At 38.5% G+C, this 22,968-nt stretch overlaps 1 protein-coding gene and 1 pseudogene across 6 annotated transcripts; one reads left to right on the top strand and one right to left on the bottom strand.

The window, feature by feature from the left end:
* The first annotated feature begins 121 nt into the window (after positions 1 to 121).
* Positions 122 to 22,291, top strand: WDR53 (WD repeat domain 53). Of its 6 annotated transcripts, none has more exons than XM_045851480.1 (3): positions 122 to 245; positions 5,475 to 5,970; positions 21,654 to 22,291. In XM_045851480.1, the coding sequence occupies exons 2-3, from the start codon at positions 5,491 to 5,493 to the stop codon at positions 22,263 to 22,265; spliced, it is 1,092 nt and encodes a 363-aa protein (XP_045707436.1). In that variant the 5' UTR covers positions 122 to 245; positions 5,475 to 5,490; the 3' UTR covers positions 22,266 to 22,291. The 6 variants fall into 6 exon arrangements, with proteins under 6 accessions (XP_045707436.1, XP_045707437.1, XP_045707435.1 ...); XM_045851481.1 differs by having other exon boundaries at positions 222 to 317; XM_045851479.1 differs by lacking the exon at positions 122 to 245 and adding an exon at positions 336 to 468.
* Positions 18,948 to 19,145, bottom strand: LOC123827668 (annotated as a pseudogene).
* Positions 22,292 to 22,968: the final 677 nt, after the last annotated feature.

The following is a 22,968-nucleotide window of genomic DNA, read 5'->3' as shown; positions in this document are numbered from 1 at the left end:
CACCCCCGAGGTTCCTTCAGCCCTGGCGCCGGAACCGCCCGACTCGCACTGCCTTCTCGTGGCGCGACCGTGGCTCCGCCATGCGGGTTGAGGGCAAGAAGCAAGGGCGCAAGCCCGCCGAGCTCGCGGTTCCTCCCGGCCCCGGATGTGACTGGTTGAGGCGCCTCGCGCCGTTCGCTACACGGGGTTGGGCGCTGGTGGGCGAAGTCATCACGAGGCGACGAGGAAGGAAGCGGGAAGAGCAGGTAGGAGTCTGGCGCCGGTGGAGTCCTGCGTGGCCTACGTGCTTTGTCCTCTTTTTGCTCCAGTGGTCCCGGGTAAACCATTCCTGTTGGATTTTCCTGTGTCGGCCAGGTCTCCGCTTCAGACTGCACCCTAACACATGAAACGTCTTTCCTTGCTAGCCCGTCTCTACCTCCACAGCCGTCGGCTAAGTTGGATCTTCTTTCTTTACCTTCGGCAGCTCAGGTGGTCTTTTCCTGGTTAGGCCTTCTCGTTTTCTCTGACTACCGGTACTTGTCAGAACGTGTTTCAGTATATTTTGAAAGTAAGGTCGCTACCTTGGAACTTCCCTCCCCCCAACATTTGGATAACCTTAGTAAGTGCTACATTCTTTTGGCCAAAATACACCCTTTCCCAGACTTCCCTACTACCCACCGATCGATTAGTAGGCGGATTAAGGCAGTGCGTTTTTATTTAATTAGGCCCGCCAATGTTGAGAATGACTTGGAGAGTGTAATTACAGATGGCTTCTTGGAAGGGAAAGAACTTAAGCATTATTTGGCCATACTACGTTTTCCCAGCTAAAAAAACTTTCCAAAGAATTTTCTGACAACCTTTAAAGACTATATAGTAAGAGAAAATAGTAACTCACGTGAGCCAGGCACTCTAATAGGGTCTTTTACGCGGGCTTTTATATTATTCTCAAATAACTCTATGAGGTATTATTATTATTATAACAGGGTTCACAGATTCTTTTAATAGGGAACTTCACTGCCTTGCCTTTACACAGTGAGAAATCATACCAAAAACTCCCTTGCTGTGTATCATTCATTTCTTGTTTGCCAGTAAAAATAAAAGAACAGCAACTGTTTTGTGTTCCCTTCTTCCCAGGTTATTTCCAGCATGCTTTGTAACCCAGATTCTTTTCATTCTTTATAGTGCCAGTGGCACAGCCCTTTAGTCATTTTGGTTGCTATCCAGCTTTCCACATCAAGACCAACTTTGGAAAACTCAAACATGTGAAGAAAAGTTGACCTAAACTCATTACAATAATTGTGTGGTAGTGTAATCTCAGTCTACGCAGTTTTATTCATTTTTCAGCTTTCAACCATAGGGCATCCAACTTTTGTCTGGAAAGACGCTTCACTTTCTTTAAATCTTCAAGGATAAGTAGGGTTTGTACATCTGAGAAGGGGACAAGGAACTAGGCAGAATAAACAACTTTAAAGGCACAGACACTTGCAAAGGACAAGTGGGTTTTTGGAGGTATGACTGGAGTAGAGTGTTTAGAGTAGAGATCATTCAGTTAGTAAACATGTTGACCTTTATCCTGTCTTTTACAGTATAGCCTTTCATGAACCCAATCAGACAATTCTGGTGCTAATCTAGTCCAAGACTATGAGGTGACTTTTTGTGTCAGAGTACCCCACAAGTGGCCCAGGTAGAATTTCAAAGTAGAAAGAGGTTTTTCGTATAACCTCCTTTTCTTTATACAAATATTTCATCTGCTCATCACTCTCCTGATCATGTCCCATCCCTCATGTTCAGTGTCATTCTGACTGTTCAGAACTGCCAGTTGTTGCACTGCACCATTTCTAAAAATACTCTCAATATACCCCACCTTTCCCCACCCACACTCCATGATCTCATTAGCTGTTGGAAGGAATCTAGGATATAATTAAAGTAATTCACAATAGGATATGATTGTTGTGCTTGACCCTTTAGGCATCTGTGTATGAGAAGTTTGTTGACTTGATACCTGAATGTGGGGATAGTAGCACTTAATCTATTCCTTTTACTGTTGGGCTTTCCAGTCCCAAAAGAGAAAAACAATAAACAATGGCTTGACAGCTTACTTCAAAGATTGTTTTCATTTAATGCAGATTTAGTTACATTTTACCACAACAGTCTGATTGTTTAACACTTTATGATGGTGGTCTTTGGACCACCATGTGTTTCAAATAATAACATTTAAATTTTGCAGACTAAGTAAAGTGATTTGGGGGACTTTGGTTGACTTACGGGCTCAGTGTTCCATGATAAATGTTGATTGACTAAAATCAAAAGCCTCAGTGTATGAATTTCTGGGGCTTCCTCAACTCTTTAACAGTCCCTGTATTAGGTCTCTGTTTTTGTTTTGTTTTGTTTTGTTTTTTTAACTAGCTAAGTAATCAGTAAATATCCATGTAATACAGAGATTAGAAGTTTAATTTTTTTTTTTTTACTCTGGTGCATAGAGGTTAAGATCTATCTGTCCTTGGTCTTATGAGCATAATAGACTAAGAGTTACTACTGGTTTTATTATGGAAAAATTTACAGGAACCTTACTGTCTGTAATAATCCCTTTAATATAAAATCCATTTATTGCATCACCTGACCTCATACTTTGCCATGGAGCATAACCAAATGTATTTTAAAAATTGAATTAAACTTTTTCATAGAAGAATTATATTAGGAAGAAAACCTGCTAAAACTTTTGTCTCCCAGTCAGCATTTACTTAGGTCACCTGTGAGAAACCCTGACTCATTCTTATCTGAGAGAAAAACTAAAATCCCAGTAGGAATCCAAAAGCTGTAGAGGGCAGACTTCTAGAATTTAATGTTAATACACCATAGAAAAATTAAAACTCTAACTTAGGAAATAAGTGATCAGTAATCTAAGGATTTATTACAGAGTTTTAAACAAAATTATTTGTAACTTAAATGGCCTTTTCAATGGCTAATTCAAATTTCATATTTTAAGGTAGAATATTTGTCTTTATTATTATATAAGTTAATAGTCATCACAGACAACAGTTTCTAAGCCTAAATAATATTAATATCTTTCATTTTTAGTTATACTAAGTGTTCTTTCTTTCTAGTTTACCTGGAACATTTGGCAAGAGCCTTTGTTATGATAGAAAATTACTTAACTAGTATTTCAACACTTGTCAGCAAACTCAAATCACCCAGCCTTCCCTTTCTTTACTTCCTTCTGAGTCATTTCCTCTCCAAACCTCTCCATTAAAACTTACTTGTTTCAGTCTCTGTTTATTAGTTTCATCTGTAATACTAGTTGAGTGCTTCCCCTGAGATTTTTTTAATGTATCTTTGTCTTCCCATTTTGTCATCTTTATGAAAATTGCTTTATCTGATTTTGTACCATTTCTGTTAACTTTGATTACTAACAGATTAGTGATCTTTTTGCAGTCTAGTTAGTGATTTGTGTGTGTGGCTAAAAATAGGAGTGAACAAGCTTTGTGTTCTGTGGAATAGAAAATTTAAGCAGATTGCCAGATTATTTTAAATGGCTTTTCAAAACAATATTGGAAATTTAACTCTACCATTGAACAAAATTCAGGTGTCAAACCCGAAGCTAGTAGAGCAACTGTGGCAGTTTTTCACTAGGTAAATTCTCGCTTGGTTGGTGAAATGAAAAATTAAATTTGTCCAGATTTGTTTGCTTCCTCCTCTATGATCATTTGACCATTACAGTTGTGTAAATTGCCCTGATTTCCTTTTTCACTTTGCCCATAGGCCAGTGGTGTCAAACTCATTTTCACCTGGAACTTCATCAGCCTTGAGGTTGCCTTCAAAGGGCCGAATGTAATTTGAGGACTGTGTAAAAGTACCATAACTACTCCTTAACTAGGGGCAAGGAGTTCAGCACTGCCGCTGGGTAGAAACAAGGTGGAGGGCCGGATTCGGCCAGTGGGCCTTGTGTTTGCCACCTGTGCCATAGGCAGTTAAAGCAGGGAAGTATGTCACAATTCCAGTTTATGGATGTGGGCTACCTAGCGTATCAGGAATCTAAATTTTATATAAAGTACTACTGTTATATAAGTGCAAGTAGGTGATAATGTGATTAAAAATTTGTGAGTACCTTTAAAAGCAGTGATGAATTATTACTAGCTTTTGGTTGTTTTCTTTAAAGGACACTAACACGTAAATGTGTTGTCAAGTGGAATTGTTAGAAAAAGGTTTTTGTTGTTTAAGAGTTTGGTAGCCCTCTATATTGGGTCCCTGTACAAATCCTAAAGGGCTGGGAGACTTTGGGCAAATTATTGAACATTTCTGAAACTTAGTTTTATTATCTGTAAAATGCAATAATACCAATCAGAAGGTTTGTTTTGAGAATAAAAGTAAATAATCTACTGATGTAGTCTCTGATGGTAAGGCTTAAGGGTCTGCATTTATATTTATTTTTTTTTATTTTATTTATTTATTTTCAGAGTGGGAGAAAGAGAGGGAGAGAAACATCTGTTGGTTGCCTCTTGCAGACCTCTAACTGGGGGCCTGGCCTGCAACCCTGGCATGTGCCCTCACTGGAATCGAACCAGCAACCTTTTGGTTCACAGGCCAGAGCTCAGTCCACTGAGCCATACCAGCCAGAGCAAGGGTCTGCATTTATAACCAGCTTCCCAGGTGATTATTGGTGTAGTACAGGTTCTCAAATTCTAGCATGCATCAGAATCATCTGGAGGGCTTGTTAAAACACATTACTGAGCCCCAACTCCAGTTTGTGATTCAGTGGGTCTAAGGGGAGGTCCCATCATTTATATTTCCAACAGATTCCTAGGCAATGCTGATGTTGCTAGTCTGGAGGTGATACTTTGACGACAATTGGTGTAATATATATGATGTCACTTTGACCAGCCTCATAAAGATGAGGAAAAGGATAATGGTAATAGCACTCATTATGTACCAGGCACTATTATATGTGCTTTACATATATTCTCATTTAATTCTCTCTGATCCTATGAAATGGGTGTTATTAATATCATTGCCATTTTATAGAAAAGGAAAGTGAGCTACAGAGAGGAGGTTCAGTAATTTGCCCAAAGTCACCCAGCTAATAGGTAGTAGAACTGTTCAAACCCAGAGACTAGCTCCAGAGCACACTCTAAAACATCATTCTGATAAAAGATATAACCTGATTGTGCAGCCCTCTCTTAAAAAGAGTTTTTCCTAATTTAAAATAAATATATTTAGTGTTTATTCTTATGTGAGCCTCAAATCAAAGGCTGTAAAACCAGGCTTGCCCATTTTCCTGATTGCAAGGGAAGACCATTTCAGCATGTTCCAGCCTGGGGCACCACAACCATGTGTTTAGCTAGGCTTTTGTAGACTTGATCTTCAAATGTCTTTTTTGTTGTTTTTGAGTTTTTTAGATGTCCTTTTAAAAACATTTAAATGAAATATTACTGCATTTGTCTCCTACCATCAAGTTCTTAAGTAAAACATGACATTATAATTTTTTCTTCCCTCTTCAGAGTTCTCTGGGCCATTATGGCTGTCAAATGGACTGGTGGACATTCTTCTCCTATTCTCTGCCTGAATGCAAGTCCAGAAGGGATTGTGGCTTCTGGAGCTGAGGGTGGAGATCTCATGGCTTGGAGCAAAGATGGGACTCCACTGGGACACACATTTTTTCAAGGGGCTGATGATGTTACCAGTGTCTTATTCTCTTCCTCCTGCCCCACCAAGCTTTATGCCTCCCATGGAGAAACCATTAGCATACTGGATGTCAGATCCCTCAAAGGTTCCCTGGACCATTTTCATGTGAATGAAGAAGAAATCAATTGCCTTTCATTGAATGAAACTGAAAACCTGCTGGCTTCTGCTGATGACTCTGGTGCAATCAAAATCCTAGATTTGGAAAATAAGAAAGTTAGCAGATCACTGAAGAGACATTCCAATATCTGTTCTTCTGTAGCCTTTCGGCCTCAAAGACCTCAGAGCCTGGTGTCATGTGGACTGGATATGCAGGTGATGCTTTGCAAAGATTACTTGGGTAATTTCTAAATGGGGTTTGCTAAATATATGTTTTAATTTTTTATTCTCTATTTAGCATCATTTATTTATGAACCATAAGCTTTCCTTCTAACATGTTTCATACTCAATTGACAAAGCCTATTAGATTGTATTCACAAACTAATCATTAATCCTATAGTCTTCCTTCCTTTATTTTTTAAGATTTTATTTATTTATTTTTAGAGAGGGGGGAAGGGAGAAAGAGAATGAAACATCAATGTGTGGTTATCTTTTGTGCGCCCCCGCCTAGAGACCTGGCCCACAACGCAGGCATGTGCCCTGACTGGAAAATGAACTGGAACCCTTTGGTTCGCAGGCCTGTGCTCAGTCCACTGAGCTACATTGACCAGGACTAGTCTTTCTCTCTTTATGCTTTAGTATGTATCTAATACCTGGGAATTCAGATACTTGATTCTAAATATTAGTTTAAATAAAGGGGAATGCTAAAGGCAGAGTTTATCACCCACTTTTTACAAATACTGGCTTGTTTTAAAAAAAGTTGAGACTGGATCTGTTATTTTTACTTTGAAATTCTTGGTGCATTAATTGAGATACTGTATATTGGTGACCAAGATCAGAGCATTAAATTTATGCTGAGTTTTGAAAGAAACATCACAAATTAGCTCAAATTCAGAGGAAGGCCATCAAAAGAGTAGGTTTATCTAGAAACCCCATTATGTGGGAAACTGCAGTTGTGTAAGTTTTGTTTTTTGGGGGTTTTTTTTTAATATAGGTAATATTCTTCTGTAATTTTTGGATTTTTAAATGAATTTTTTATCAACTCACAAAAATGAGCTCATTTTGCAATAATTAAAAAGGAAAATATTTTTTAAATTTATTTTTACTTTTTATTTAATGGTTGTTGAAGTACAGTGGTCTCCATTTTACGCCCCCCCACCTCTACCCCAGCCATTCCCACTTCCCACCGTTGATCCTACCCCCCTTTGATTTTGTCCTTGTGTCCTTTATAGATGTTCCTGATAACCCTTCCCTCTTTTCCCCCTTTATCCCCTCCCACCTCCCCTGTAGTTAACTGTTCGTTTATTTTTAATAATTTTAATGTCTCTGGTTATATTTTGCTTGCTTGTTTGTTTTGTTGATTAGGTTTCACTTACAGGTGAGATCACAGGATACTTGTCTTTTACTGCCTGGCTTATTTCACTTAGCATAATGCTCTCCAGTTCCATCGATGCTGTCCCAAAGAGTAGGAGCTCTTTTCTTTTTGCTGCGTAATATTCCTTTGTGTAAATGTACCATAGTTATTTTTGATCCATTCATTTACCAATGGGCACTTAGGTTGCTTCTAGCACTTGGCTATTGTAAATTGTTCTATTATGAACATTGGGTGCATAGGATCTTTTGAATTGGAGTTTCAGGGTTCTTAGGGTATAATCCCAACTGTGGAATTGCCAGATCAAGAGGCAGTTCCATTTTTAGTTTTCTGAGGAAATTCCATACTGTTTTCCATAGTAGCTGCACCAGTCTGTATTCCCACCAACAGTGCAGTAGGGTTGCCTTTTCTCCACATCCACTCCAACACTTGTTGTTTGTTGATTTGTTTATGATGGCCATTCTGACTGGTGTGAAGTGGTATCTCATTGTGGTTTTAATTTGCATCTCTCTGATGGCTAGTGATGCTGAGCATTTTTTCATATGTCTCTGGACCCCTTGTAGGTCTTCTTTGGAGAAGTGTCTGTTCAAGTCCTTTGCCCGTTTTTTATTGGGTTTTTGGTTTTCCTAGAGTGAAGTAATGTGAGTTCTTTATGTATTTTAGAGATCAAACTCTTTTCTGAGGTATTGTTGACAAATATGTTTTCCCATATGGTTGGTTCTGTTTTCTTTAGCTGTGCAGAAGCTTTTTATTTTGACAAGATCACATTCATTTATTCTTTCCTTTACATCCCTTGTTGTAGGGGATAGAACAGTGAAAATATTGCTATGTGGAATATCTGAGATTTTCCTATGTTCTCCTGTAGGACTTTTATGTTGTCACAGTTTTAAGTCTTTTATCCACCTTGAATTTATTTTTGTGTATGGTGTAAGTTGGTGATCGAGTTTCATTTTTTTGCATGTAGCTGTCCAGTTCTCCCAACATCATTTGTTGAAGAGGCTATTTTTACTACATTTTATGCTTCTGCCCCCTTTGTCAAATATTAATCAACTGTGGAGATTAGGGTTAATTTCTCGGCTCTCTATTCTGTTCCATTGGTCTATGTGTTTGTTCTTATGCCACTACCAGGCTGTTTTGATCACAGTGGCCTTATAATATAGTTTAATATCAAGTATTGTGATCTCTCCTACTTTGTTCTTTCCCAAAATTGCTGCAGCTGTTCTGGGTTGTTTATGGTTCCATATAAAAATTTTTTTAAGATTTTATTTATTTATTTTTAGAGAGGGAAGGGAGGGAGGGAGAAAGAGAGAGAAACATCAATGTGTGGTTGCTGGGGGCCATGGCCTGCAACCCAGGCATGTGCCCTGACTGGGAATCGAACCTGCGACACTTTGGTTCGAAGCCCGCGCTCAATCCACTGAGCTATGCCAGCCATGGTTCTATATACATTTTTGAAATGTTTGTTCTATAGCTGTGAAATGTGCCATTGGTACTTTAATAGGGATTGAGTTGAATCTATAAATTGCTTTGGGTAGTATGGCCATTTTGATGATGTTAAGTCCATTTCTTGAACATGGTATATACTTCCATTTGTTTGTGTCTTCTTTAATTTCTTTCTTCACTGTTGTGTGGCTTTCTGAGTACAGGTCTTTTACCTCCTTGGTTAAGTTTATTCCTAGGTATTTTATTTTTCTTGTTGCTATATCAAATTGGATTTTTTTCTGATTTCTCTTTCTGATATTTCATTGTTGGTGTACAAAAATGCCTTTGATTTCTGAATATTGACTTTGTATCCCGCTGTTTTGTCAAGTTCATCTATTATTTCGAGTACTTTTTTGGTGGAGTCTATAGGATTTTCTGTGTACACTATCATGTCATCTGCAAATAATGAGAGTTTTGCTTCCTCCTCCCCAATTTGGATGCCTTTTATTTCTTTTTCTTGTCTGATTGCTGTGGCTAGGACTTCCAATACTATGTTGAATTGAAGTGGTGAAAGTGGACATCCTTGTCTTGTTCCTGATCTTAGTGGGAAAGCTTTTAGTTTTTGCCTATTGAGTATGATGTTGGCTATAGGTCTCATGTATATGGTCTTTATTATGTTGAGGAATGCTCCCTCTATTCCCACTTTGCTGAGTGTTTTTATCATAAATGGGTGCTGTACCTTATCAAATGCTTTTTCTGCATCTATTAATATGATCATGTGATTTTTGTCTTTCCCTTTGTTTATGTAATGTGTTACATTTATTGATATGCAAATGTTGAACCATCCTTGCATCCCTTGGATGAATCCCACTTGGTCATGGTATATGATCTTTTTAATGTGTTGTTTAATGTTTCACAATATTTTGTTGAGGATTTTAGCGTTTATGTTTATCAGTAATACTGGCCTGAAGTTTCCTTTCTTTGTTGTGTCTTTGTCTGGTTTTGGGATTAGGATGGTGCTTGCTTCATAAAAAGAGTTTAGGAGTCTTCCATCTTCTTGGATTTTTTGGAATAGTTTGTGAAGGATAGGGTTAGCTCTTCCTTAAAAGTTTTGTAAAATTCTCCTGTGAAACTGTCTGGTCCTGGGCTTTTGTGTGCTGGGAGTTTTTTGTTTACTGCTTCAATTTTATCAGCTGTTATTGGTCTGTTCGGGCTTTCTGCTTCTTCATTCAGTTTTGGAAGAGTATGTTTTTCTAGATGTTTGTCTGTTTCACGTAGGTTTTCAAATTTCTTGGTGTGTAGGTGTTCATAGTAATTTCTTACAGTATTCCTTTGTATTTCTGCAGTATCATTTGTAATCTCACCTCTTTATTTCTGATTTTGTTTATTTGGGTCTTATCTCTTATTTTCTTGATGAGTCTGCTTTAAGGCATGTTGATTTTGTTTATCTTTTTAAGGAACCAGCTCCTGGATTGATTGATCCTTAGATTTGTTCTTTTAGTCTCTATGTCATTTAATTCTTCTCTGGTCTTGGTTACTTCCTTCCTTCTACTTGCTTTGGGCTGTCCTTGCAGTTGTTCTTTGAGTTCTTGTAGGTGTAGGGTTAGGCTGTTTATTTGAAATATTTCTATCTTTTTAAGGTAGGCCTGTATTACTATGAACTTCCCTCCCAGGACTGCCTTTCCTGTGTCTCATAAGTTTTGGACTGTTGTGAGTTCATTTTCATTTGTTTTCAGAAACTTTTATTTCTTCCCTGAGCTCATTCTTAACCCATTCATTGTTTAATAGTATGCTATTTAATCTCCATGAGTTTGAGAGTTTTTGAGTTTTTACTTGAGGTTGGTTTCTAGTTTCAGTCCCTTGTGGTCAGAGAAAATGTTTGATATGATTTCAGTTTTCTTTAATTTGTTGAGGCTTGTTTTGTGTCTTATCATGTGGTCTGCCTGTGAAAATGTTCCATGTACATTTGAAAAGAATGAGTATTTTGCTTCTTTGGGATGGGAGGTTCTGTATATGTCAGTTAAGTCCATTTGATCTAGGACATTGTTCAATGTCACAATATCTTAGTTAAAAAAATTTTGGGGAGGTTTTTGACAGTGAGGTGTTAAAATTCCCTACTGTAATAGTGCTGCTGTCAATATTTTTCTTGAAGCCCTCCAAGATTTTCCCTATATTTGGGTAGCGAAAACACAGGCTCTCCTGTGTTGGGTTCATGTATGTTTATAATGTTTATGTCTTCTTGATGGATCCTTTTCTTGAGTATTATGGAGTGTCCTTCTGGGTCTCCTTTTATGGCCCTTGTTTTGAACTCTATTTTGTCTGATGAATAATGCTACCCCAGCTTTTTTTTTTTTCCTGTGCATTTGCTTGGAATATCTGTTTCCAAGCCTTTACTTTCAGTCTGTATAGGTCTTTTGTTCTGAGGTGGGTCTCTTGTAGGCAACATATGTGTGTGTCATGTTTTCTTATCCATTCATCTACTCTGCATCTTTTGATTGGAGCATTTAACCCATTAACATTTAAGGTTATTATTGATAGGTATTTATTAATTTTTCCCCTTTGTCACGTGTGTCCCGCTCCCTCTCACTCTTTTCCTTCCTCTTATAGTACTCCCTTTATCATATTTTGTAGTGTTGGTTTGATGGAGATGTTTTATTCTTTCAGCCTTCTTTTGTCTGGGAAACTCCTTATTTCACCTTCCATTTTAATTGAGAGCCTCGCTGGGTAATCATTTTGCAGGCTTCTGGTTTTCATTACTTGGAATATGTCTTGCTATTCTCTTCTGGATTGGAGTATTTCTGTTGAGAAATCAGCTGCTAGCCTTATTGGAGTCCCTTTGTATGTTACTTCTTGTTTCTCCCTTGCTGCTTTTAAGATTCTGTCTTTGTTTTTAAACTTGGCATTTTGGACTTCTGGCCAAGATGGAGCCGTAGGTAGACACACTGTGCCTCCTTGCACAACCAAGATAGGGATGACAAGAATTTAGAAACAGAATAACAACCAGAACTGACAGAAAATTGAATTGTATGGAAGTCGGACAACCAAGGAGTTAAAATAGACACGTTCACCCAGACCGGTATGAGGGGTGGAGTCGGGCAGCGGGCGGAGAGGGGTTGTGGCACAAAGAGCGGTGGGACCTGGTGTGTAAGGCATCCCAGACCTGCAAGACCGCAGTGGGTGGACCCTGGGCGTGCAGGCAGTGGCTGGCAGACCCTGGGCTCACAAGGTGGCAGCGGGAGAACCCAGCAAGGCGGCAATTGAGAAGTGAGGCACTGCCTGCATCCCAGAGTCCCAGTGCTGGGAAATAGAGCCTCGGGCCCTGATTGAAAACACCTGTGGGGGTTTAGGCACAGGGAGAGACTCCCAATCTCACAGGAGAGTTCATTGGAGAGACCCACAGGGTCCTAGAACGTGCACAAGCCCACTCACATGGGAATTAGCGCCAGAAAGGCCCAGTTTGCTTGGGAGAAGTGGGGGAAGGGACTGAATTCCGACAGAAAGCAGAGCAAGTGCTATTTTTCCCTCTTGGACCCCACCCCCACATACAGTGTCATAATCCAGAGACTGGGTTGCCCTGCCCTGGTGAACACCCAAGGCTTCACCCCTCATACGAAACAGGCCCATCAAGACAAAAAAAAAATGGCCCAAATGGAAAAACAGATCAAAGCTCCACAGCAAATACAACTAAGCAATCAAGAGATAGCTAACCTATCAGATGCAGAGTTCAAAGCACTGGTGATCAGGATGCTCACAGATTTGGTTGAATTTGGTCGCAAATTAGATGAAAGAATGAAGGTTACGCTAAGTGAAATGAAGGAAAATGCACAGGGAACCAATGGTGATGGGAAGAACACTGAGACTCAAATCAATGGAGTGGACCAGAAGGAAGAAAGAAACAATCAAACAGAAAAGAATGAAGAAACAAGAATTCACAAAATGAGGAGAGGCTTAGGAACCTCCAGGACATCTTTAAACGTTCCAACATTCAAATTATAGGGGTACCAGAAGGGGAAGAGGAAGAGCAACAAGTGGAAAAGTTATTTGAACAAGTAATAAAGGAGAACTTCCCCGATCTGGCAAAGGAAATAGACTTCCAGAGAGTCCCAAAGAAGTTGGACCCAAGGAGGAACACACCAAGGCACATCATAATTATGTTAGCCAAGATAAAAGTGAAGGAGAGAATTCTAGAAACAGCAAGAGATAAGGAGGCTATTACCTACAAAGGAGTTCCCATCAGACTGTCAGCTGATTTCTCAAAAGAGACCTTGCAGGCAAGAAGAGGCTGGAAAGAAGTATTCCAGGTCATGAAAGGCAAGGACTTACATGTAAGATTGCGCTATTCAGCAAAGCTTTCATTTAGAATGGAAGGGCAGATAAAGTGCTTCTCAAACAAGGTCAAGTTAAAGGAGTTCATCATCACCAAGCCCTTATTATATGAAATGCTAAAGGGACTTATCTAAGAAAAAGAAGATAAAAAACATGTATAGTAAAATGACAAGAAACCCACAATTATTAACAACCACTCCTAAAACAAAAACAAAAACCAATAAGCAAACAACTAGAACAGGAACAGAACCACAGAAATGGAGATCACATGGAGGGTTAGCAACAGGGGCATGGGAGGAGGAGAGAAGGGGAAGAGGTACAGAGAATAAGTAGCATAAATGGTAGGTAGAAAATAGACGGGGAGGGCAAGAATAGTATGGGAAATATAGAAGCTAAAGAACTTAGGACACATGGTCATGAACTAAAGGAGGGAATGTGGGTGGGAGAGGGTGTGCAGGGTGGAGGGGAATGAAGGGGGGTAATGGGACAACTGTAATAGCATAATCAATAAAATATATTGAAAAAAAACTTGGCATTTTAATTGTGATATGTCTTAGTTGGGCCTCTTTGGTTTCTTCTTGATTGGAACTCTGTGCTTCCTGAACTTGAATGGTTTTTTCCCTCTCCGGGTTCGGAATGTTTTCTGTCATTATTTTTTCAAACACGGTTTCTATGCCTTGTTTCTTTTCTTCTCCTTCCGGTATTCTTATGATTTGAACATTGTTGCGTTTCATGTTATCTTGGAGTTCCCTTAAGCTGTCTTCATATTTTTTTTTTTTTGAGTCTTTTTTCATGCAGCTGCTTTACCTGGGTGTTTCTTTCCACTTTGTCTTCCAGCTCACCGATTCGGTCCTCTGCTTCATCCAGCGTGCTTGTAATCTCTTTTACTGTGTTTTTTATTTCAGAAATTGTGCTTTTTATTTCTTTTTGGTTTTTGTTTATAGTTTCTGTTTCCTTTTTCATACTATTGTAGTTCTCACTCAGTTCCTTGTAGTTGTCTTGAGTTCCTTGATCATCCTTGCAACCATTATTTTGAATTCTGATAGTTTACTTACCTCCATTTTGTTAAGCTCTTTTAGTGGGAAGTCTTCCATTCCTTTTGATTGCAGATTCTTTTTTTGTCGCCCATTTTAGATGTTTCCTTTTGTTTGTTTCTGAACTACCTGATGTTTCACTTTGCTAGCTGTCTTTGTAGCGCAGAAATCTATGGTAGGAATTCTGTGGGATTCAGTGATGTAGTCTCTTTGATCTCCTTGTCTGGATGCTCTGGGTTTGCCCTTTCTTCTATTTGTGTGGGTTCTCTCGTTGTGCTTGGGATTTTACCTGTTGCTGGTTCCTTTGTTGATGGGTTCTCTCCTCCAGCAGTATACGGATGTTCACAGCTCCCACCTAATCTTGTATGTGATCAGTGGCAGGGGGAAGGCAAAATGGATTAAGACAGTGGAGAGTGTTCTATGGGAATTAAAGTACCAACAAGTAGAGAAGAGATAGGAGATCCTTTGGATATGTATAGCATTAACTGTGATATTTCATCCAACTAGCTAGTTTTTATAAAAAGTGAAAAAGAGACAAGACTCTCATTAGAAGGGAGAAGGATTGTGAACTGAATCCAGAAAACAGAGTGCTTGTGCAAGGTAAGATGATGAGATATAGTGAGAGTAAAGGATAGAAAGTAGGCATAGTGTATGAGAGAATAGTTAACCACAACAGTAATAAAGCTCAGGAAGACAGTGAAATGGACTAACATCAGGGAGGGGTGCTATGTAGTATTTACAATAATATGGAACAACAATTATTGATAGTAACACTGGAACAACAATAATGTGACAGGAAATACATGATTTGAATAACAAGAATAGAAAGTATACGATTAAGAGTAGTGTTATTGTAACACGGGTGAAGTGAAAGAAAGAAGGTTAAAATACAATATATAAGAGAGAATAAGGAAGACCAGTCATACAATGCAGTTAAAGAAAAGGAAGAAAACTAAGCAGAAAGAGAAATAAAAAAATACTAATAAAATAAAATAGAACTTGCCTTTTATTGTTTGTATTACAGATAAACAATAAAATGCAAGTTCTATAGAATTGCAAAGTGAAATTTGTCTCAGTTTCTCAGTTGTTGGGGTTAGACTTTTGCTTCCTCTTTGGATCTGTCTCCGGACCTTTCACAGCTCCAGGTCTTATTGTCTCACTTGGGGGAAGGAAAAAAAGGGCTGGGGTGGGGGGAGTCTCCTGTTGACTTAAAACCTGCATAGTGAGTTCTGCTGTTCTTCCTGGATGCCACAGGCAAAGGGGGACTGGGCTTCACTTTTCTCCCTTTCTATGGTTTTGCCAGGATGGAGGCCAGGTCTGGGTGGCAGTAGTCACAGTTGCCCAGCCTCCAGCTCAGGTCCTCTGTGAGCTACTGGGTGCCTCTGTCTATCTATGCCAGGTAGAGCCTTTAATCCACCAGTTGTACTGGTCCGAGCGGTGCCCCTCCTAGCTCTTTTGTGAGCCTGCAGGGAGTGATTGGGTCAGTCTCAGGGCCAGCTGTAAGAAATCAACTCCTGGGTGAGTGGCGCTAGTGAGCATCCTGGCCAGTGGCACAAATCAGCCGCTGGGGGAGCAGTGCGAATCCTAAATTTTGGTTTTCATGAGGGGAAATGTGGAATATGCTTATGCTGGTTTAAATAGAAGTCATAGGGAAGTAGATTTTGGTTTCATAAAAGAAAGCTTTCAGCCCAGGCTGGATGGCTTAGTTGACTAGTCGTCCCAATAAACCAAGGTTGTAGGTTTGATCCCCAGTCAGAGCACATATAAGAAGCACCTGATGAATGCATAAATAAGTGGAATAATAAATCAATGTTTCTTTCTCTCTTTCTCTAAAAACAATCAATAAAAAATATCTAATAAAGTAAGATGCTAAAGAAAAGAAAAAGAAAGCTTTCAAATAGCTTGAACTTTCTCACAGCAGATGTGCTTCCTCTTGAGAGTAAATCTCATATCAGTGGAGTGAGAATAACAATGGCTTCTTTTCGGTGAGCACTTAGTACTTGCTAATGCTTTACATATATTAGTTTCCATTCTAATTCTGCCCTGCTAGATAGTTATTCTTTTTTAGACATGAGGTGAGATTCAAATTTAGTGTTCACACAGCTACCTGAATTGGGATTCAAACCTCAATCTCTGGGGCTCCAAAGCCTCTGTTTTTTTCTGTGTGATATTTCAAGCAGAATATCATGAAAAATGTGGTGGAAAAGGCTCTTGGTTTGGGAACAGGTGACTTCTAGAAAAAGAACCATTTTATTAAATGACTGGTGTGCCCAGCACCCTATTCTAGGTATTTTATCTTTCTCAACTATATGCAGTATCTTTTTTCTGAGACTGATTCTGTTAATTGCATCAGAAATGTTGTCTTTCTACCATCTTGGCCAATAGTCTTTACCATGCCTTTTTCTTCCCTCACTTTTTCAGAATTTAGAAATAATTGAAATTGGTTTTTGTTGTTGCTGTGACTGCCATTCTCCCTCTTTAAGGATACTGGCATTTTATAGGCAGAATCAGTGGATGTCCTGCAATGCTTGGATAGTCCCTAAACAATGAAGAATTGTCCTACCAAAAAATGTCTACTTAGAGTTATTTTAGACTGCCTGGCTGGCGTAGCTCAGTGGATTGAGCGCAGGCGGCGAACCAAAGTGTCGCAGATTCGATTTCTAGTCAGGGTACATGCCTGGGTTGCAGGCCATGACCCCCAGTAACCGCACATTGATGTCTGTCTGTCTGTCTCTGTCTCCCTCCCTTCCCTCTCTAAAAATAAATAAATAAAATAAAATTTTAAAAAAGCTGGGCTTGGTTTAAAAAAAAGAATTATTTTAGACTTAGTGGGCACAGTGGCTCTATAACTTCACTCGAAGGTCTTAATCAAGCCCTTTAAGACCTAAAATTTTTGCCCTGGCTGGTGTAGCTCAGTGGATTGAGTGCGGACTGCGAACCAGGCATCGCAGGTTCGATTCCCAGTCAGGGCACATGCCTAGGTTGCAGGCCATGACCCCCAGCAACCGCACATTGATGTTTCTCTCTCTCCCTCTCTCCCCTCTCTAAAAATAAATAAATAAAATCTTTAAAAAAATTGTATTAGTCAAGTGACTTGCACAAAAAAACCCAAAAACTTCAAAGACCTAAAATTTTCAACCCTAGTGGTGATCATTTATTTGCCTGCTTGGTTGTGCAAAAAAGACCTACACAACCAGATGGATGTCTGTTTTAAGTAGGCAGATTGTACAGTGTCTCTTTGACTAGTCATTCTTTTATCCTTAATCTATATTAGTTTTTTTTTTAATTTAAAAACTTCTTTATAAATAGTTGATTATTCATTTTCTTCCTGCAAAGAGGCTATTTTCAGAAAATATTACTTATTCCTTTAAAAAAAAAATTCACCCTAATGGCTTTTGATGTGTTGGAATAAATAATCACCAGTTGTGCCCAAAATTTTTGGAGAATTCTTCAACAGGGAAAATGCTTGGTTTTTGTACCTGCACTGCCTACCCGCAGCAAGCTCTACTACAGCATATATATAAAATCAATTTGAAACAAACATGATATAAACTATATTAGTTTTCAATCACTGGTTCATTATTTAACTGCTAAGCATGGCAGTAAATAATTAGGTGTGCAAAAAAGACCTGTATTCTTCCAATTAGGTAAGAAGTGGACATCTAGAATTTACCATTTTGAGTCCAGTTCTAGGCAGGAAGCTTTAGTGGCAGGCAACTGCTGGAGACCAGGATAAAGAAATATTTTGTGAAAAGGAATCTTAGGTAATTGCTCGCCTGCTAAAAATTGCTAGAAGTTCACTGTAGATTACCTTCTGCACCAGGTTGTGATACAACAATAGCAGCTAAGACAACACACAATGATTTTAAAAAATTATTTCCTGCCCTTACTGGTGTGGCTCATCTCACAAACTGAAAGGTCACCAGTTCAATTCCTGATCAGGGCATGTGCCTAGGTTATGGGCCAGATCTCCCATTGTGGGAGTGTGAGAGGCAACGAATCAATGTTTCTCTCCCTCTTTCTCCCTCCCTTTCCCTCTGTAGAAGTAAGTAAATAAAATCTTTAAAAAGAAAAAAAATATTTCTTTACTGACGGTAAATTTCTTCCACAATTTACCTTTTAAAACCTGATTATCCAGTTTTTTAAAAACTTTTTCATTTACTAAATGATTTTACAGAGGGAGGAAGGGATAGAAAAAGAAAAACACTGACCAGTTGTCTCCTGAACCTGCAACCTACGCATGCGCACTGACCAGGAACTGAGCCATCAACTTTTCCGTTTGCAGAACAACCCTTCAGCCACCTTAGTTACACATTATTCTAAGCTTTAAGAATATCCAGCCTGTGGTAGAGTCTTTAAGAATGTAGTTACAATAGTGGAAAGGAGTTCTTATCAAGTTAATTTTGAGTTATTTCAGAACAAATGCATTTATTTTATCTCAAGGCAGAAATTGGATTAACTGCCACACACAGTAGGTACGTTCAACACACATATCCTTGTCATTATAGAAATTATTAAAATTAGGTCTTTTCATTTAATAGGTTTAAATAATCAGGTAAAGCATACTCTCGGGGATCTTTTTTCCCCCCTTACCTGAGGATTTGTTCACTGATTCTTAAAGAGAGAAAGAAAAACATTGGTGTGAGAGTGAAACATCAATCACTTGCCTCTCTCATGCACCCCCACCTGCTATGGAACCCACAACCTAGGCGTGTGCCTTGACTGGGGATCAAACCCACGTTTTGGGACACAGTACCATACTCCAACCAATTGAGCTACTTGGCCAAGGCACCTGGGGATCTTTTTATATTTTATTTTATTTTATTTTTTATTTATTTTTAGGAAGGAAAAGAGAGGGAGAGAAACATCAACGTGCAAGAAAAACATTGATCTTTTGCCTCTTGCACGCCCCCAACTGGGGACCTGGCCCACAACCCAGGCATATGCCCTGACTGGAATTGAACCAGCAACTTTGGTTTGCAGGCCAGCACTCAGTCCACTGAGTCACACCAGCCAGAGCTGTTTTCTTTTTTTTAATGCTCAGACTGCGTACTCTTCCAAAGGAAGAAGACAATAATCATCAGTGGGCAATAGTGGTTGCAAAAGCAACTCTAAAAACTGACTTCATGTTCAGGAGAGAACCTGTGCCCGCCTCCTCATGATTTTAGGTGCTCTACATGTTCAGAGAAACTTCTCTAGTAACAAACTATAGAAATGATCCCTGGAAGTATAGTCTTGAGAGTCAGGGATCTTAAGAACAAACTGATTTATTAAGATATTTGAGACTGCTTAGTTTTATATTAAATAGGTACAAGTAATACTTATAGTATATGTGAATGTATAGAGAATAACAGTAACTACCTGTGTACCCACAACTGAAGTATACAGTTTTTTTTTGTAAAAATCTTTGGAAATTTGAAATCATACTAAGTTTCTATAGCATACATGATTTCCCCTGCCTCCAATATCCACACCTGAAAATAAATGATTCAAAGGTTTCTTCTTGTTTCTGGAGTTTGAAAGATCATTAGTACCAACACTTAAGGATGATGATGCTAGAGGAGGCCTTTTTATCCCCTTGAAAATAATCTTTTGTGTAGAAAGAAATCTTTTTGCAGGAGGAAAAATTTGTATATGTGTTTATTGTAGGGACAGTGTTACTGATTAAGATCACTTTGATATGATTGCATTCACATCTAAACATTGGCCGGTTACCTGTTTTCTCTCCCTTTTATGTTTTATAGGCCCATAACTCCCCAACTCTTATATTTTTTTCCTTCTTTAGCTCTTCTGCTGAGGCTGATGCCACTTGACTAGGTAGTTGAGAAATTGTGAAACACCTTGGAATCTCTGGCAGTTAGGATAAAGAAGTATAAAAAGAATGTCCAGGCAGGAACAATTTTGGAATCTTCAGTAATTGGGAATAATTCTTGAATTGGTAGAATCTAGGATGGTTATTACACATGTAGATGATTTAATTAATACAAAAATCTTGTAAGTTGCCAAAAACACTTTGTGTATAGGTCATTTTTGGATGTCTTACAAGGACAATAAATACAATACAGGTACTTATGGGGGCTCTGTGAGAAAGTAGTTGGGGGTACCTGCCAATAATTAAGCTAGCAAATTCTGAAATGTTCATCTTCTTGTGTTGAGGGTATTTTTAATAGAGATTATTTCCACATCAAGTTTTAATACTCATTCATTTTTGTTATATTTTCCGATATTTCTTTATTTTATTTAAATCACTTTAATTTGTTAGTAGTCTGTTGGCTTCACCCAAAAAACAACAGCTGGTCACTCTGTTGCATCCTGTCAAGGCCTGGCAGGTCCACTCTAGATTTGGGGAGACAGAAGAAAATTCAAGGAGCCATGGGGATGCTTGACATGCCTTTATTCATGGGTGGGCGAGCCACACATGCAGCAAGCTGTGTGTCTCTCTCATGGGAAGCCCCTACTGCCTTAGGTACTAGAGGCAAAGAAAACCAGCTTCAAGCCAGAAAATTATATAAAATAGCATAATTCTGCACTTGTAAACCCATTGCATATCATGGGAACAGTTCATCGGACCCAGTCTCAAGGCTATGAGAATAGTACTTATCAGGCCCATTTAAGGTTATGGGAACACTGCTTCCCTTAGTTACCCACACACCTGGGTGAGGAAGCCAGACTAACTCTAGTTACCCTACACACTCAATTCAAAAGGATTTTCAGGACCTACCCTAGTAGAAGTGAATTGAAAACCAAATTCTTAATATTGGCAACAATAATCTTGTCAATTGAGATCTATGCTTTTGACTATCTAAACAGACCTTACTTATCCTTGTGTCCGTTTTAAATTGTAAGTCATAGTTCAGGGACAGTACTAAATGATAAAGTAAAGCTGTATGTTCTCTCTCTAAAAGTATTAAGAATATTTTCCTTTTCATATTGGATACTACAGGAAGAAAATTAATCACTAGAATAAAATCAATTCACAAAGCTTATTTCATTTTAATTAGCACTTCATTTAAATGAATTTAGTAGATCTAACATCATGGTAAGGAACAACAAAAAGATATCAAGATATAATTTGATATCAAGATATCAAATTAATCAACAGACATATCTGGAATTTCTTCTCTTTTCCAGGCATTATACTAGGCATTAGCAAAAATGAATTAAACCTCAAGAAACTGACAAGGTAGTAGTATAAGTTAGTTAATAGAATGGAATTAAATATGGGAAAGAGGGAAGTGGGCTGAAATCATTAGGAAAGCCTCCTTGGAGAGACAGGGACTTGAGCTAAGCCCCTAGGATGGGTAATTTGGGTGATAAGGGGAGGAGGGGTAGGCGTTTTTACTTATAACCAGCATAGACTTAAATTAATACATTTCATAATCTTCGATTTCACTTGCAAAGATGAAGGTAGAATGACCTAAAGAAAACTGGCAACTGCTTAAGAATTTGGGTTACATTTTAATGAGTTTGTTAATCGAAAGTTATTCAGGATCTTTTTTTCTAAATTCCACCATACTGCCCATTGGCATTCTAGTTTTAACACCAGGGTAGCATCCCGCTGGCATGTTGTAATTTCCTCTAAACTCTTTCTTAATGTTGCTGGAAATATCCTACTAATTAGTAGAAGTGATCCTACTAATCACTCTCAGACTACTTTGATGATTTTATTAGAAGCAGAATAAGCATGGTAGTTGAGCAAGATGACTAGAACTCTATTTAACTGTGTAACTTCCTTTTATTAAAAGGTGATGCTATGGAACCTTCAGAAAGCCCGGCCACTCTGGATTACAAATTTACAGGAGGATGAAACAGAAGAAATGAAGAGCCCACAATCACCCAGTCAGCTTTTAAACCCTGCTCTAGCTCATTCTCTGTCCGTGGCATCGTGTGGCAATATTTTTAGCTGTGGTGCAGAAGATGGTAAGGTTCGAGTCTTTAGGGTGATGGGAGTCAAGTGTGAACAAGAACTGGGATTTAAGGGCCACACTTTGGGGGTATCCCAGGTCTGCTTTCTGCCAGAATCTTATTTGCTGCTTACTGGAGGGAATGATGGGAAGATAATGTTGTGGGATGTGAGCAGTGAACTTGAGAAAAAAAAGATCAGTCCTAAAAAACAGAAGAGTCCTACAAAACATACCCACAGAAAGAACACTAAAAGAGCAACTTATACCAAGCAGGGTAAAAACAGTAATACCTCAGTAACAGATGAAGCACAGGGCGAATTTTTACCAAAGCTAAGTATTGAACATGGAGAAAAAGTGAACTGGCTCTTGAGTACAAAAATAAAGGGTTGCCAAAGTATATTAGTAGCTGATCAAACTAGTTGTATATCTGTATATCCGTTAAATGAATTTTAAATCCAATAAAAGAACATTTGAAAAACTGTGCTGAACTTTTTAGATTTAAAAAATGCGATTTCTTTGTTTAAACTACCATATGTAGAATAATACTGTTTCATCATATAAATTTTAAACGTCTGCACAAAAGAAGATAATTGGGTAATACTTCACATAGTAAATGACATTAAATTTTAGGAAAAGGGAACTAACATTCATTGAGTACTGAATATATACCATTGAGTTTACCTGTATTTCATTTTTTATTCCAAATCATTGATTTCCTCCTGTTTTATTGTGATAGGAATTGAAACTCAGAGATGTTAAGTAACTTGGGAACTGAGGAAATTTACAAATACAATTACTTGCCTGCAAAGAATCTCAGGTGTCTTGTCAAACCTCCTGCCTTAGGGACACCCACGCTGATCCAAATGTGGTCACTACAGTAGTTATAACCTGAGTTATTTCTGATCCTAAGATGCTGAGAGGAGCCTTACCAGGTTGGAAGAGGAAACCTGTTCTTGTTTGTTCTATGTAAAGTGCAGAAGGCTTTGCTGACAGTTTACCTTTTGCTATTTCTAAAAAGGTTTTAGGGTGAAATCAGTTTAGGATATCATGCAGCAATTCAGGCTATGATACTGGTAGGACCAAGAATAATCTAAAGTCACAAATAAGTTTAAGATATAAGATATAAAAGAGATAGAAGAGGTAGAAAATAGAGGTC

Source organism: Phyllostomus hastatus, unplaced genomic scaffold (assembly GCF_019186645.2).
Source record: "Phyllostomus hastatus isolate PE091 unplaced genomic scaffold, TTU_PhHast_1.1 phas_contig_86, whole genome shotgun sequence".
Taxonomy (NCBI): domain Eukaryota; kingdom Metazoa; phylum Chordata; class Mammalia; order Chiroptera; family Phyllostomidae; genus Phyllostomus; species Phyllostomus hastatus.
Note: the sequence above shows the minus strand (reverse complement) of the source record. Positions and strands in the feature narration are given on the sequence as shown.

What these genes read in the sequence shown, in the direction of transcription:
- WDR53 (XM_045851479.1), top strand. Translation starts at nt 383, where the DNA reads ATGAAACGTCTTTCCTTGCTAGCCCGTCTCTACCTCCACAGCCGTCGG. An exon ending in CTTTACCTTCGGCAGCTCAG is followed by an intron (nt 469 to 5,474) that starts GTGGTCTTTTCC and finishes TTCCCTCTTCAG; the next exon opens with AGTTCTCTGGGCCATTATGG. An exon ending in CATGTGGACTGGATATGCAG is followed by an intron (nt 5,971 to 21,653) that starts GTGATGCTTTGC and finishes TTTTATTAAAAG; the next exon opens with GTGATGCTATGGAACCTTCA.